Source organism: Elgaria multicarinata, chromosome 6 (genome assembly GCF_023053635.1).
Source record: "Elgaria multicarinata webbii isolate HBS135686 ecotype San Diego chromosome 6, rElgMul1.1.pri, whole genome shotgun sequence".
NCBI lineage: Eukaryota > Metazoa > Chordata > Lepidosauria > Squamata > Anguidae > Elgaria > Elgaria multicarinata.
The window spans coordinates 93,091,258-93,108,457 of record NC_086176.1 but is presented as its reverse complement, the minus strand read 5'-3'; the positions used below and the strand labels follow the sequence as shown (position 1 = coordinate 93,108,457).

At 42.4% G+C, this 17,200-nt stretch overlaps 1 protein-coding gene across 1 annotated transcript in view; it reads right to left on the bottom strand.

Annotated features, from left to right (window-relative positions):
* CDC20B (cell division cycle 20B) overlaps nucleotides 1-17,200 on the bottom strand; it is a 34,764-nt gene that overhangs the window by 3,511 nt on the left and 14,053 nt on the right. The window contains exons 4-11 of the mRNA XM_063128784.1: nucleotides 14,278-14,500; nucleotides 13,116-13,210; nucleotides 11,148-11,253; nucleotides 8,489-8,608; nucleotides 6,426-6,622; nucleotides 4,684-4,778; nucleotides 1,260-1,488; nucleotides 594-719 (exon numbers count right to left, since the gene is read on the bottom strand). Coding sequence (XP_062984854.1) covers nucleotides 594-719; nucleotides 1,260-1,488; nucleotides 4,684-4,778; nucleotides 6,426-6,622; nucleotides 8,489-8,608; nucleotides 11,148-11,253; nucleotides 13,116-13,210; nucleotides 14,278-14,500 — 1,191 coding nt within the window. The remainder of the gene's footprint in view (nucleotides 1-593; nucleotides 720-1,259; nucleotides 1,489-4,683; nucleotides 4,779-6,425; nucleotides 6,623-8,488; nucleotides 8,609-11,147; nucleotides 11,254-13,115; nucleotides 13,211-14,277; nucleotides 14,501-17,200) is intronic.

Genomic DNA, 17,200 nt, shown 5'->3' with positions numbered 1-17,200 from the left:
CCGATGATCCATATAAACCCCACGCTCACTCCTTGGCATGGGGATAATGAGGCGCAGCCCTGCAGGAGTGAAACCATGGGGTTTGGGGGGGTTCGCAGTGCCAATGCGCCATTGTCAAGACAGATCCTAAGATGCACAAAGGGGAGGAAGGGAAGCCAAGAGTATGAATGGCCTGGACTGCAAAGGGCTTCAGCAACCTACAGGACCAGGATGAATGAGAGATGAAGAAGCCGTTGGGGCCAGGAGATGTGGAATCAAGCGAGAATTTTAATCATTCACCATGTGGGACGAAATGTATGAGACCAGCAATCAGCATGTGCCATCACGCAAGAACTGAGTTTGCCAGGTGTGATAAAGATGAATACCTATGAGGTTGTCTATTCATAAGAATTTGTTCCACATGAATCCCTATTACATCATTCTGATAACAACACCCACACAACGTGACAATTCTTCCTCATCTCTCATTTCATTCAACCATGGTTTTAAGTAACAAGGAGGCTTTTCTCTTTTGGTATATGGAGCTATTAAAGTAAATGAATATGTGAGTGCAGAAAGCTGAAATTTGCCGTAGAGACACATTAAGATTTCACCTGAGATTCTGTATTTACAGTTTTGAGGTCTTCTGGGCTGCTTATGTTCCAGATGTGCAAAGATCTGTCCTTCATTCCACCTCCTGTGGCTATTACTGCAGATTGCCATGGACACCACAACATTGCCTAATGAAGGGGGAAGTAGAGGCATTGGGGATTTTAAAAGCGATGGTTCTCTGGTGCTGGACAACTGCATCAGGCAACTTGCAAATCAGTTTGACAAGATCTAAATCTGATTTTCCAGAGCAAATAGGTAACTTGCTAGTATATTTCCTGCTTTATACAACAGGAATTTTCCAGAGGCAGTATGCCTATATACACTAGTTGCTGGGGAACATGGGTGGGAGGGTGCTGTTGCACCGTGTTCTGCTTGTGGGCCCCTGGCCACTGTGTAAACAGAGTGCTGGACTATTTATTTATTTATTACATTTTTATACCGCCCAATAGCCGAAGCTCTCTGGGCGGTTCACAAAAATTAAAACCACAATAAAACAACCAACAGGTTAAAAGCACAATTACGACTAGATGTACCCTTGGTCTGATCCAGCATGGCTCTTCTTATGTTCTTATGGTCCAGATGCCCACTCCAAGGCACCAGTGATATAAAGTTTAACTGGACTACCATGAATGTGTTAATGAAAATGTCAGACTCTACTGTCGTCCTACCTTTACTGCTGAGGAATGGAGTATGGAGGTCACTGGCTTACACTGTATTGTTCCACATTGATGATTAGACCAAATATTCAGTAGACCATCACTAGAACCACAAGCCAGTAGTTTGTTGTCTGGGGACCACTGGAGGCCGCAAACACTCTGCTTGCTTTGCCGCGCCATCCCAATGTGACGTTGAGCCACCCGGACATCATGATGATAAACATATCCTAGCCTTGAACCACTGTGGACAATAGGAGACAGTGCTCTTGAATGCAACAGAATGTCTTACCTAACAATGGGCGAGTGAGTGATTTTTGAGCTCGCCGAGGCGCTCCTCCACCCCCACCCCAACCAATTTTCATTTTGCCTCATTCTCACTCACATACACGAGTGTGATTATTTTTCAAACAGGAAAAGTATGCATTTTCGAACAGAAAAAAGCACACTTTTCCAAGCAGGCATCCAAATGTATGCTTTCCTCTACTGATTAATACGTGGAAATGCATCCTTTGGGAGAAAATGCACATTTAAAAGTGTGCGTTTTCCAAAATGGACCCATTTTGCAATGGAGGTGGCAAGTTCCGGAACATGTGAGTTTCTTACAAAAATTTTCAGGGTTGCGAATGGTCCTTTTCGACAATTTTTCAAGCATCAACTAAATTCTCGTACATCTCTAATCATACCCAATATCGTAAATTTACAAGCTAGTAGTTACCTCAATAGTTACATTACATACATGCAACAAGGGCATTTAATAAGATAAAAAGCCAGTTCATAATATTCTGTCACTCTTTCCCAAAATTCGATCACATTTTGCACAAACATTAAAAGTTTTCACATCTGGGATCATCTTATCGTGTGGCTGGGGGCTGCTTCTAAATGACCCAACCACATTGCTGTGCCCAATCATTTATATCTTTCCTACAGAACTGACACCCAACCAGGAGAGGAACATTTAGATATTCTCCATGGCATATGGAATTACTTCACAGATAAGCAGTTTATTTCACAGATAAGCAGCTCAGAGGTTTCTCCTCAGGCCAAAGTGCACAAGAGCACCATGGGAAGAAAGGTGGGATAGAAGGCATAATGCTAGAGGAAAGTAAGAAAGGAGAAAGAGCTGAGAAAAACAGAGAAGGGTCTCTATAGCAACAGGAAGAGGTGGCCCATGAAGAATTTCAACTGAATTGGAAAAGGTAACAGATCACCCCTTTCAGTTATTATTTATTTATTTATTTGTTTATTTATTTACATAGCACCATCAATGTACATGGTGCTGTACAGAGTAAAACAGTAAATAGTTCACACAGATCTGTGGGTGATAAATTTCAGCTGCATCAGAATTCACGGAACAAAAGCTAACACCAAACCAGAAAATAAAACTAACATTAAGAGTCACTGTATGAGTTAATGGCACGTGGACTCAGATAATGACAAATGGAAAGTTAAAAACCACTCTGAAAGATCTTAGCAACAAATTCTGTGATCAAGGCAGCAGTATTTCCAGGCAACCAAATAATGGGAATTGTCACTGCCCTGTAACTATCCAGTTTGTATGTTACTAAGGAGTTCTTGTAGGACGTAAAATCATGTGAAGACTTAACTTTCATCCCAAGACTCAGCTTAAGCATGTGCAACTGAAACAACCACACTTGGCTTCCATTTCCCATCCCTTCCTCTATTGTTTCCCCATGTTGATTTTTACACTGTAAGCTCCTCAGGGCAAGGACCTGCGCTCTTGTACTCTGCAAAGTGTCATGCACACTAATGATGAAATACACATACGTGATTCTGAATGTGCCTAGAACGTGTTTCATTTGCTGAATATCCCCTGACTTGCCCTGAAACTTGCTCCTATTTTGTCTAAACTGTCCTCTTGATCTCGCTATGGTGCCCACATTCTGGCATGGATGGCCTCAGAGATGAGCCAAGCAAGGTGTTTACCCACAGCACCAAGCTGACCTTAGAGACTCGGTCTTTGTTGCATGTCTTGTCTGCCATGTCAGGTTGGGAGGGGAAAGCAGTCTATGGCCCTTTCTACACCTAAGGGTTATCCCAGGAAAATGGAGGGATCATCCCTGCCTGCTCCTGGGATCCCGTGTGGCATTTGGATGCACAGGAACAATTATTATTATTATTATTATTTATTTATATAGCACCATCAATGTACATGGTGCTGTACAGAGTAAAACAGTAAATAGCAAGACTCTGCCGCATAGGATATAGGGCTGGTGTAGACATGCCCCAAGTCTTTAATGTAGTTCCTCCACCTCCTGCAAGTTTCTACAGGTTGTTTGGGTTCTAACTACAGAAATGAACTTCCTTCGGTTAGCTTTAAAGTATATTTCTTTTTCAATTTCCACTGTGATGACATTTGTTCTAGACAAAAATCAGCAGAACATGACATTACCAAGCTCTACAAATAGTAAAAGTAAGATAGATTTGGATCTCCCAATAGAACTTTGGAGTAGATCTGCAAGGATGTCTGATGTTAAACAACAGCAGCAACAAAAATTACACTACCTTCCTCTAAATTATACTACTAAAATGAAGAACGCATGGGATAACCAGGAGTGGATTTTTCTGGGGAAGGGCTGTGAGTTCTGCTCAACTCTGGTAGTCAAAACAAAATTCCTGGGCCAGGAAGTCTTTAATTCCAAGTGTATATTTTTTGGGACCTGCCTTTGGTTGGAAGATTTCAGGGTAAAAAAGAGTTTTAAAAAAACACCCCAAAGTAGAACACACAAATGTGAAGTCTGGGTATTCCTGCTATAAATTCTGTAAGCATTGGAACCATTTTAAAAGGAAAGCTATAAGTTGATGGTTGGGGTGGTGATGGTGAAGGTGCTCCTCATGCAGGGTACCTTTTACCTTGGGATGGTGCCGCATACTGATTTGAACCCTGACAATGGGGCTGTTCACATGTAACAGCAGCATTCGACAGCAAGCCACGGGTTAATTCATTAATCCATGTTTTGCGGCGAAGCAAGTTGCATATGAGCTGCTTCCAGTTTGTAGCATCAATCTATAAAAGGCCCATTCATAGGTTGTTAGTGTAACATCCAAACCCAGACACTTTGGGTTATTTGTGGATTAAACAACCCAAAGTTAACCTATGTATAAAGCATGGGTTAGACAGACAGACAGAATTATCTGTAACTGACACTAACAGCATCTCGTATTTTTAAAAGCTGGGTGTGGTTTTTTTTTAAAGGAATAAAAAGCCACATCTGATAACATTCTCTCTTCTTCTATGCAAGGTAAGATGTACAGGAGTCCTCTCAAGATCTGGAATGACAACCTTACATCAAATCAACATAGGTTTTCCACAAGCTTCCACAGAGGCTGAGTAATCCATTGAACGGAATGGGAATCTAACCTGAATAAAAACTGTAAGACTAGTATATGAGACAGATGAATATATTACTTTGCTCACCTGCTAAGCATATACCCATTCCAACTCATGGCTCCAACTACAGACATGTGGCCATACATATTTTGCAGCCTCTTTTGAGTTTCAATGTCCCACAACTGAGAAATAAATAAATAAATAAATAAATAAAATAATGATACCCTCAGTCACTGGCACACCTTGTTCTCCATTTAATTTCAAGTTGATTATTTATGTCAACTAACTTGTTTGCTCTGGTGAAAGTTTTGAATAAAACTGTGTGAATGAGGAAAAATGAGGATGGTAGCCTAGGTGTTCATTCTATTTGACTAACAGAAGAGTTAAGCCAATATAGGACTCACCAAGCTATGCCATATATATAAAATCACACCCTTTTAATCACAGGTTATTTACTGCAGAATAAATAATGAAAGTTATTTACATGCTCACACAGACACTGTTGCTAATTAAAATCTTCATTTTCATTTTAAGGCATTACAATCACAAACACCATGATCCAGCAAGGAAAAGCCATGAGTTCAATCCAACTTCTAGTTCATTTCCTTGTTAGACAGAACTGCACACATTGGATTGGATCTCAACTCAGTTATGCTTAGATCAGACCCATAAAAATCAATGACACGTTAGTCATGACTAATTTTAAATTTATTAATTTCAATGGATCTACTCTAAGCATGAATAAATCCGGAGCCAACCTATAGAAAAGATTTTAATAGAAGGCATTGGTGCAATCCCCATTAACACTGCAAAGTATAGACATTGTTGCACAGTATCAACCATCTTGCATACTGATTGGGAATGAATTTTGCCATGCACGTGGATCATGACCCTGAACCTTGTCCTCAGAAGATCCTCTCCCCTTGTCCTCAGAATAAGAGGCTCCTTTGTTAACTATTCAGTGAGAGGATTTAGTTACAGAAAGACTAGATCACAAGGTTTCCCCTTCCCCAGCACTCAATTCTCCAGGAACTGCCCAGTGAACAACTCAATGTGTCCAGAGGAGGTCACATTGCCATCTTTGGACTCTGACCATTCCACCCATGAAGGCACCAGCAAGCCATGGCCACTCCTGTGTTATCAAACTCTGGATCTGCTAAAACGTTCTGGGCCCCTTTAAGAGGAAAGGCCTTAGTCAACTAGACTTAAGGCTCAGTCACAACCTGCTGTTGTTGGAGCAACATACAGACAAACTTGCCTGGCCTCCTCTCTATGGTGCAGTCCTTTTCCCATTTCTGCCTCCCTGGGAAAACTGACTTGCCCAAGTCCCTGGTAAAGACTTGATCCAAAGTAGAATCCTGTCACTCAGACCTCACCAGCGACCAAGATACTAAGCCCTCACTACAACGGAGACACAACAGAACAGCCATCTACTTTCATGGACCACAACGTAAACTAAGCAGCCTTGTCTCACAGGGTACATAGGAAGCTGCCTTAAGGCAAGCAGACCTGTGGTATTATAGGGAGATGCCAGGGATTGAACCTGGGACCTACTCCATGCAAAGCATGTGCTCTTCCCCAAAGGTGTATCCCCCACTTCTCCCATTGCAAGACCTTGTCTGGAAGCTAAACGTATGTCTTCTCACATCCAAAGTAAGAACTGTGTCATGAGAGAACACAAGCATAGTGCAACTATACCTGGGCCAAGGCCATAGCCTCTAATAAAATCATAATGTATATATTTTTACTAATTCAAGTTCAGCATGAGATATCAGTGGCACCATATGTGCTTTATTTAAACTGAGACTAGGGAAGTAAGTACCCAGTACCTGCACTTCTCCATCACTTGTGCCGAATGCAAGATAAGCATTTTCTTTCATCCACGCTACAGAAGCGATATATTTGTAACGGGAACATAAATCTAGGCTTTCCATATTTTGGTTTCTTTCTCCATTCCAGATGTGTACAGCAGATCCTAGAGCAAGAGCAATGAGATTCCCTTGGCTCCAATCCAATAGGTTTAGGTCTGGGGAGAAATATATATATATATATATATATAAAAATAATACTAGTGCTAAACGTACAAGAAATAGTTTTAAATTAAGCTGTTTGTTCATATTATTGTAACAGATTGAAAGACATTACTGTTTTAATGGTAGTTATTTGCGATCATTTAATGGTAGTAAATAAGGTTTAAATATATCACTCATTATGAAAAGGTAAGAAAGGGACTCACACGGTGACTACTCTATTTGACTTGCAGGGTACTGAAGAAAAGAAGAGTAAAGTTCAGGGAAGGATTTTTTTTTTTACCTGAACCTCACTCTCTCTGAAGAGCTGAGAATGGTTTGTTTGTTTGTTTGTTTGTTTATTGCATTTCTATACCACTTAGTAGCCAAAGGTTTATATGCCTTATATTTATTTTTTATATTTATTTCCCATCCAGAGAGTTCAGGATGGTGTGCATAGTTCTTTTCTTCCAACTCTCCTTGTATCCTCACAACTCCATGAGGCAGGTTAGGCTGAGAGGTTGTGATTGAGCCCAAGGTTACCTAATGCATTTCATGGCTGAGTGGGGATTTGAACCCGGATATGCCAGATATGTTTCCATCCTGGCAACTTATACACCTGCTTAGTTGCAGCTGCAGGGCTGCATCTTGTCCCTTCAGACCCCTGCCTGGGTATGATCTGAATCCATCTAGTTCAGAATACACAGGAATCGAGTGTTGGAGAAATCTGCAATGGAATCAAATGAGTTCAGTTTTCTATGGATCTGACCCACAGATTACACAATGGACTGGCTTTCATTTTGCAGGGTTGCACAGCATCCTTTTTTATTTTATTTATTTTTATTTATTTATTTATTACATTTTTATACCGCCCAATAGCCGAAGCTCTCTGGGCGGTTCTCAAAAATTAAAACCACAAAAAACATTTTCTGGGATTTTATGCAAATTTTGCCAGAGAAAAAGACATAAAATGAAGAAACACCAGCCAAAAATGTGCATTTTCCCCAAAGTCTACAGAAAAATGCACATGGAGGCGGGGGGGGGGGTATTTGCGCAAATTCGGGAACTGTAAAAAGTCATCTGATTATGCCAATGAGCAGACCTGATAATCTGCAGAGATTTTTTAAAAATCCCCAAATCCCTAGTTTTTATATCCAGTGAGACCTGTGCAAAGAAGTGGATTTATAGAACTCGCTGCCACAAGATCTGATAATGGGTACTAGCTTAGCTCACTTTCAAGGGGAATTGAACAAATGCATGGTAGATAAGTCATGGCTAGTAGTCATGATGGCGATATGTAACGGCCATGTTCACAGTCAACATGCCTCTGAATTCCAGTTGCTGGGGAACAACAGGCCTGGGCTGTAGGCTTCCCACTGGTTGGCCACTGTATTTTCGTCTAGGACAAGGTGAGTATAAATTGGACCATGGACCACACAAATTTGTCCTCCCCTGAACTAGATGGACCAATAGTCTGATTCAGGGAAAGTGGGGTGCTTTCAAACTTAGGGTGCTTTTATCACACAAAATCTTGCAAAGATTTATTAATCAACAATCTATTAGCCTAAACATTCCCATTTCTCTGCCCCCATCCCCAATACAGAAATCTCAAAATTGAGTAACTATAAGAATGTCCCTAATTTGCATTATTTGTTCTAACTGCAGAATATGAAGCCTATGGTGTGTTTTTAATGCAGTTCACAGAATCCATAATCATACTAGATAGATAGATAGAGATAGATAGATAGATAGATAGATAGATAGATAGATAGATAGATAGATACGAACTCCACTTGAATTGTGCCTGTCTGAAGGCATAAGACTTAAGAGTTCCTACTTTCACATATAAATATAATGTTTTAGGAAACTAAGCACAAACCTACAGTAGTCATTGCGTAAACCAGTGATGTGAAACCGAATCTGTGGCTCCAGTAGTGAAAAGCCATTCGCATGAGCTGAAATGCTCTGAATACCACATTCAGCCTTGCTTGCATCCTTGCAACCTGTAGGTATGAGGTCACAGTATAACTACTCATTTGTTAAAACTGCATAGTAACTTTTCTTAAGACATTATCTTCTCTTAGTCCTATGCATGTTTACATAGAAAAAAGTCCTACAACTTCCAGTATTCTCCAGCCAGTCATGCTGGCTAGGGAATGCTGGTTGTTATAGGACTTTTCTTGACAAAACATGCATAGGATTGCAACCTTAAGGTGGCTATTAAAAACCCTGAGGAAGGTTCAAGAGATCCATGCACAAGGCACAGCCAGTTCAATTCATAATCATATCTAAAATGAAAAAACACAATATACACACTCAAAAGACAAGCCATCTACTATACAATGGATTCTTCATCTACTCTCCAATGGACATCCACTCTTCAATGGCTGGCCAATTCACTAGAATGGAGGGGAACATGCCCAGACACAAAGGACTTTCAAAGTGCTGGTATTAACATTCAGAGCGCTAAACAGCTTGGAGCCAGGTTATCTGAAAGAATGCCTCCTCCCATATGTACTTGCCCGGACCCTAAGATCAACTTCAGGGGACCTTCTCTATGAACTCTTGCAAAAGGAATTGAAGCAGATGGCTACTAGGAGGAGGGCCTTCTCTGCTGTGGCACCCCAGCTGTGGCTTGAGTGCCCTAGAGAGGTTTGTCTGGCACCCACATTATATTCTTTTCAACGCCAGGTGAAGATCTTTTTATTTTCCCACTATTTTAACAGTTCATCTAGTCTTTTAACTTTGCTATTTTAAATCTGTATAAATCTCTGCATTTCTGCTCAGTTTTACCCTGGTTGTGCTTTTATATTGCACTTTTTACACTGTGTTTTTATATTGTGGGTTGTTTTATACCTTGAATTGTATTTGATAGTTTTAATTTTGGTGAACCACCCAGAGAGCGTCGGCTATTGGGCGGTATAGAAATGCCATGAATAATGAATGAATGAATGAATGAATGAATGAATGAATGAATGTTTCCCTGGTCGCTCTCCCGAGTCTCTTATGATTATTTTACTTCAGGGCACCAATAAGCTATTACTGAGCAAATGGCCAAATTTTTGAATCTGGCTATTCTCATTAAACCACTCACAGAGGTCTGATCATTATTTTAAACCTACTGATTAGCATTTTTACAGATTTTGTATCCTTTCTTTTTACCATCATGTATTTTTATTAATGTCTGTGTACCTATATGCTATAATAATGGTCTGTTGACTGTAAATAAAGATTGATGGATTGAAAAATAATTAAAGCACTAATTTTGAAATGTCACTGGATTTTGAAGTTCAGTATACTGTCAGAAAGGAAGCCTGTCCATTTGGTTGCATTTTTGCAGCATCACTGGTTGTAAAGTTTTTGAAAGTTTGCTTCTCGATGCAATATCTGTCAAACCACCTCGTCTTCTCAAGACGTTTCTCAAGAAGACGCTCAGTAACCACAGAAGCCCCAAGCGAAGAAGTAAACTCCTTTGCTAACCAGATGCTGCTTTTGGTTTAAGTTCCCATCAAAACGACCCCCAAAAAGCAAAACCTCCGATAATGGCTTCCCACATCACACGGACCTTTCTTAGCTCTGATCTACACAGCCTGCATGTAGATCGAAAATGACCGTGACTAACTGAAAAAAAGAAACTGGGAACAAATTGCAGAGCCAGCTCTGAGATGGCACTTGGTTGGCAATTTGCTGTTAAAAAACTATGACTAAAACCCCGTTGTTTCTTTAGGGAGGCGCCTGGTTACATTAATTATCCACTCTTTGGTTTGAAGAAATGATTGTATTGAGCAGCCTGCCCCAAACCTGGTGCCCTTCAGGTGTGTTTGATTACAACTCCCATTATTCTTGGGCTAATGGGAGTTGTAGTCTAACACATCTGAAGGATGGCAGGTTTGGAAAGGCTGGTGTAGAGCATTTAAGAGTTATCTTTTTTGTGGAGCTCACATGATATATTTTACTTATTTATTTTTATTACATTTATATCCCACCTTTTTTCAGCCAAGAGAAATCCAAGGGAAAACCCTAAGGGAACCCAAGATAATGTACATAGTCCTCCTCCTCTCCATTTTATCCTCACAACAACAACCCTGTGAAGTAGGTTGGGCTGAGAGTCTGTGACTGGCCCAAAGTCACCCAGTGCGCTTCTGTGGCTGAGTGGGGACTAGAACCCAGATCTCCTGACTCCCAGTCCAGCACTCTAACCACTACACCATATGATGTGAGAGCCAGTGTGGTGTAGTGGACTGAGACTTGGGAGTGTTGGACTGGGACTTGGGAGATCTGGGTTCAAGTCCCCACTTGAACAAGAAGGTCACTGGGTGACTTTGGGCCAGTCATGAACTCTCAGCCTAACCTACCTCACAAGGTCATTGTGAGGATAAAATGGAGCAGAGGAGGACCATGTAAACTGCCTTGGATTTCTTGTACGAGGAAAAAAAGTGGGATATAAATGTAGTAGTAGTAATAATAATGGTTAATCCCATGGGTTGACCCTTACTGCCGAATGTATGCACATCACTAGCATTAACTGGACTTGTTCCATACCTTTCCAAAGGCACTTGGGTTTTCCACAGATCCTGATGTTTCCTTTTTCTGAAAAGCCACGATTCCCATTCCCTTCAGTGGAAGGGAACATCTGATGGAGCCATTCCTGAAAGAAAGAGGACATGAAGAAATATGACAGGCAGAAATTAAGCTTTGGCTTCTACCTTTTGTACCTATCTTAGGCTGCGTCTTATTCTGCAAAAACTTTTGCTTCAAGACTATTGGACACCGCAACATCTCTTTAATAAAAGGTTGTCTAATCCAGCTAATTGCTGGCAGCTAATGCTTCTTTTAAACGCATGTTTTGGCAATGTTCCATAGTTGTTTCTTTTAGCAGGGAGATTACATGGGAAAATAGAAATGTAATTAATTAATTAATATTTACTGATGTATACGCTCTTTTAAATTATTTACCTACTTCATGGCAACAGTCAGGGTAAATGGATTGTCTGTGCCCTTTTGGCAGCTAAAAATCTGATATTACAACATTGGAAGGATAAACACTCACCTCCTATCATGCAATAGGTTGAAGGCCTTACAACACTTTCAATATTTGAAAGGCATCACCTTCAAATGGATACTTATTTGGATATTTGGTCCATTTTTGATGCAGTCGATGCTACAAAGTTATAAGCATTTCATACAAATCCACATCTGTATATTAAAAAACTGGGGGGGGGGGTTGGGGGGCCCTGGACACCATGTTGTGGTCCCATTTGCAAGCACCATAGCCCCTGTGAGTGCTGCATTGGGGACCCCTGAGGTAGCAGGTCATCACCTGCCTGAACTCCTGAGGAGCCACTATCAGCCAGCGACCAACCTTTCCCAAGCTGGTGCCCTCCCAAGGCGTTGGACTATAACTTGCATCTTCCCCCACCCATCACAGCAATGCTGCCTGGGAGTGATGGGAATTGTAGTCCAACATATCTGGAGGACAGCAGGTTGAAAAAGGCTGAAGTAGACAATAATGAGCTAGATAGACCAACAGATAGGGCATTCATATGTTGCTTCTAGACATCAATTGCTGTAGTGCTATGGTGCACTGATTCAGAGCTTTTCTACACGAGGCTGCTGTATCTATTTTTAGTTTCATCGCAGAATTGAGATCCAAGCTCTTCACAAAGAGCTTTTGCTTTTCCACTTTTCTGCTATATAACCTCTAAGTGGAGCTGTACACTAGCAGAATAGTACAAACACACCAGCTGAAACAGCACTTTGAGAAATAATACCTCGTTTTCCCCGTTCTAAAAGAACCTGGGAAAGTGCTCTGAAAAAAAGAAGATCAAAACTGGAGAATCACGATGTCAACTAAAGTACCAGTGTGGTGTAGTGGCTAAAGTGTTGGACTGGGAGTCGGGAGATCTGGGTTCTAGCCCCCACTGAGCCATAGAACCCCACTGGGTGACTTTGGGCCAGTCACAGACTCTCAGCTCAACCTACCTCACAGAGTTGTTGTTGTGAGGATAAAACAGAGAGGAGGAGGATTATGTACACTGCCTTGGGTTCCTTGGAGGAAAAAAGGAGGGATATAAATGCAATAATAAATAAATACCCGCATAATACCGCATGAGGTATCACACGTGCAAAATAAATGCCTCATGTAGAAAAGCTTTCAGAGCTGATAACCCAAAAGCGACACATTCAGATGGGGGAAAGAGGGAAATCAATTCCCGATTCAAATCACTTCTAGTTACACAGATTAGCAGGACTGGCATAAGGGAGGAAGAGTTATCATTGCACCCCATACAACAATGTCACCATAAAACCCATGCAGTAGCAAGTACCTCTTTCAACATGCAGTTTTGGTTTCAGGGGACATTTTCCAGCTATTCCTCCCAGCAGCAACAATTGAAAGCCTCTTTGTAGACTCCCAATTCAAATACTTCTTGGAGAAGTGACTGAGAATCGATGCTTATGAAAACTCTCTGAGAACAGGCTTAACGCCATCAGGAATATTTTGTTACATACCTGTTTCTGTGTTTTGTTTCTTTCATACAATTTAGTGTTACTAGTAAATGTTATGGATTCATTGCCAGTGGTTTCAAGAAGTATCTTAGAAGACACTGAAAGATGGATATATAATACAGACACACTATAACATTATATATAAATGATAAATCTTTCATTACACGTATTATTAATTATATAATAAATAAGAGAGACTGTGGCATAGTGGTTAAAGTGTTGGACTGGGACTCAGGAAATCTAGGTTCTGTTCCCCACTTGGCCATGAAGCTCACTGGGTGATTTTGGCCAGTCATTGATTCTCAACCTATCCTGCCTCACAGGGTTGTTGTGGGGATAAAATGGAGAGGAGGATAATTATGTAATCCGCCTTGAGTTCCATGGAGGAAGAAAAGGCAGGGTATGGATGTAATAAATAAATAAATAAATAAATAGCAAGGAGGTGTTTAGAAGGACCAATCAAAGCAGGAGGCCTCTGACGTTTTCAAGGGACAGGTGCCATCTTTAGGTAAAGATTTGGCAGGCATAACATCCAGGCAGTTTGCTATGCATTCAAGTATTCATGTTCCAATGCATGCCCAATTCACAGCTCGACCCACATGTACCATGTTATTTATTGCAGTGACTTTCAGTGGCTTTGAGGTTCTACTTAAGTATACTTCCAGTTCTTCTCAGATCAACTGGGCCCACGTTTCCCACACACCAATTTGTCTTGTTTCTGCCCTGAGAGTAAATAAGGTGGGTAAAGGCTCAAGGTGACCATATGAAAAGGAGGACAGGGCTCCTGTATCTTCAGCAGTTGCATAGAAAAGGGAATTTTTGCAGATATCATTTATATGCGTGCAGCACCAGGTAAACTTCCCTCTTCATCCCAACAGTTAAAGCTGTAGGAGCCCTGCCCTCTTGACCAGATACAAAAGGTGCTGCATGCCTTCAAATGACACCTACTGAAATTCCCTTTTCTATACAACTGTTAAAGATACAGGAGCCCTGTCCTCCTCTCCATGTGGGCAACCCTGGAGGGCCAGATTGGGACCTAAGGAGGGAAAGATTTGCCCCCCCTCCCCCCCAGGCCTGAGGTTCTGTACCTCTAATCTAAATTTATGGGGCAATGGTTAGCAGACTTCCTTCACTTTGGTAACAGCATCCAGCACTGTACACTGACCTGGAATTGCTGTGATCCTCCCAAAGGGCCCTGTCAGGTCAGACCCATCACCTGAGGTGGAAAGCTCTGTTGGAGGAGATTCTGCAAAGGACTGCTCTGCTTGGTTTCTGACACACACCTGCTGCCATCTTGTGGAAATTGGGCTACTAGCAACTGGAATTTGGGATGCCAGCTTCTTCACAATATAGCTTTTAAAATGTGAATATGAAGTCTTGCCTGGAGTCTGTTTTCAACAAACATACAAACAAACAAACAAAATAAATAACAACAATAAAACTTTCTTGTGATATTTAAGAGTTTAAAATCTCTTAGGTTTATTAAATTCGCTATGAAATTACTGCATGAATATACTGGATGCTATTATTATTATTATTATTATTATTATTATTATTATTATTATTATTATTATTAAGACTTACTGGATTGGATCCAGACTACATCTGCAGTTCTATGCACACTTGCCTTGAAATAAGGCCGATTGAACTCAATGGGACTTACTTGTGAGTAGACATGTGCAGAATTTTGCTATATGTTAATTGCTCTTAGGCCCCATTGAAGTCAATGTGAAAAGTTAGTTTGGACTTTTCCAATTGATTTCAATGGCAACTGGGTACAATTAACTTAATTTGAGGGTCCAAATGAAAGCAAGTATTAGTACCTTCCAGACTGGACAGGCTTAAGGTTACCCAATAACAACACTGAGTGAGTTTCTGACTCAGGACTTTTGATGCTCCTAGAGAATCAGATTGCTGGAACTCGAAAAGATTTGCAGGTTGGCTTGTGGATGACTTGTGAGCCGTATGCAGCCCACAGAAGCTGCTATGGGTGCCCCATTGCTGCAATTTTCCGGGGGGGGGAGTGCACAATGGGGAGGGGTTCATCCTGGCACACCATTTTCACCAGTAGAATCGTGCTCAGAACATCCCGCCAAAGAGTTAATTGGCAAGCTGTGGATAGGTTTCAGTTTCTTCCACTGGGCCTGTGGAGTCTAGAAGACAAGGGTGCCATCCTGTTGCATGTGTAGACAGAAAAGAAAACTCTTACAACCCCCAGCATGCCCCATGGCTGGCTGGGGCATACTGGGACTTGTAAGACTTTTTTCTGTCTAAACCTGCATAGGATTGCACCCTAAATCTCTGAATAAGGGATGGGCAGGAAGCAGTACTTTCTCATCATATGTCTGTGCAATGTGTCAATACAGATGTGTTACTGGAGTAATCACGAAAGTAATCACTTTCAGAGGATGCAGTTTGTTGATTATTTCACAAAACGGAGATAAGTCTAATCTAGCTGCATCTCAGAAATGTTGCTTAAAAGAGAGGCTTTTTGGATAGATCCAGGCCTGAATGAAAAGATAGACTTATCTCCGTTTCTTTAAGGTGCTTCATTGAAATAATCAACAAACTGCATCCTCTAAAAGTGATTACGTTTGTGTTCTTCAGCCGCTTATTAGGTCCTCCTTTTCTTTGCTATCAGTTTCCTCGTGAGAGTCTCTCTCCCCCTTTTTTGGCCATTAACTAGAGTAATCACACCTGTAGTAGCGTATAAGAACATACGAAGAGCCATGCTAGGTCAGACCAAGGGTCCATCTAGTACAGCATTCTGCTTGCACACTGGCCAACCGGGGTCTTCATGGCACCAGGTCCCTCAGAAACCCCGCAGCTCCCCTCCCCCGGGCTGAGGTTGGGCAATCCCAATGCCCAGGAGGGAGCGCAGAGGTTCTGGGTGGCTATCTGGGACTGGAGCCCCCCGCAACCTCTTCCTGGTGGAAGGCAACCAATCGCAGGTCGCCTTCCACCAGGCACCACCCAGCCACGCCTCCGCTGCGACTCCGGAGCACAGCAAGGGGCTGCCTTGACGTTGTCTTCCGCATCCTCGCCTCACTCCAGAGAAAAAAGTTGGGGTAAGTCCCTGACTTTTTTTCTCCGCAGCTTCAGCGGAAAGCCCCGGGGTGAGCGGGCGATGGCAGCCTCACCACACACACACCCCAGGGCTTTCTGAGTGTTTAGACATCCCCCAGCTCTTTACAGGAAATCCACAAGCAGAACAAGCAGCAACTGGTGTACATAGGCTTATTGCCTATGATACTGGAGGTGGCATAGAGGCATCACGACCAGCAGCCATATCTACACTGTGAATAATCCACGGGGCCTGTCTTGACAACGGTGCATTGGAGCCACAAGCCGTCAAAACCCAGCAGTTTCACTCCTGCGGGGTTGTGCCATGTTATCCCCACTTGCAGGAGCGAGCGTGGGGTTTATATTGATCATTGGGGCGGGGGGGGAGCCGCCACTGCTGCTGCCTTCCTCTCTAGCCATCAGGCTCGTTCTTCCAAACGGGCCTCACGTTCTCTTTGCACACAAGGAGGAAGCAAGTGAGCACTGGCCACCCATACTGATACAGCCAACGGGCAGCGGAGCCCCAGTGCCTCTGCCCTGGCCCGCTTTCCTCAGCACGCCACTGCCGCCCGTCCCTCCCTGGAACTTTCCAAAAGGGAAACTCTTCTCTGCACTCCATTCAGCCCACCAGGCTGCCCACCCTCTGCCCGGCCGGACAGCAACCAATCAGGGGTCGTCATTTGCCCTGCCACGCCTCCACCATGACTCCGGAACGCAGCGACAGGCAGGGATGCGCCGTCCTCACTGCGCTCCGGACAAAAAAGTCAGGGCAAGTCCTGAACTTTTTTATTTTGGAGCTTCAGGGGGAAGCCCTGGGATGGCTCCGCAATGGTTTCTGCATCATATAAACAACACAACGCCACTGCGGAGCCACCCCGGGAGCTTTCCCCACATGTAGACAGCCCCATGGACAAAAGATAGCAGTGCTTCTCACCCTAACTGCTGGCTGAGGATAGTGGTTTCATAAGGTTGGGGGAGACTCATATATGCAATATACATTAACAAACTGATTTCTGAAAAACGTA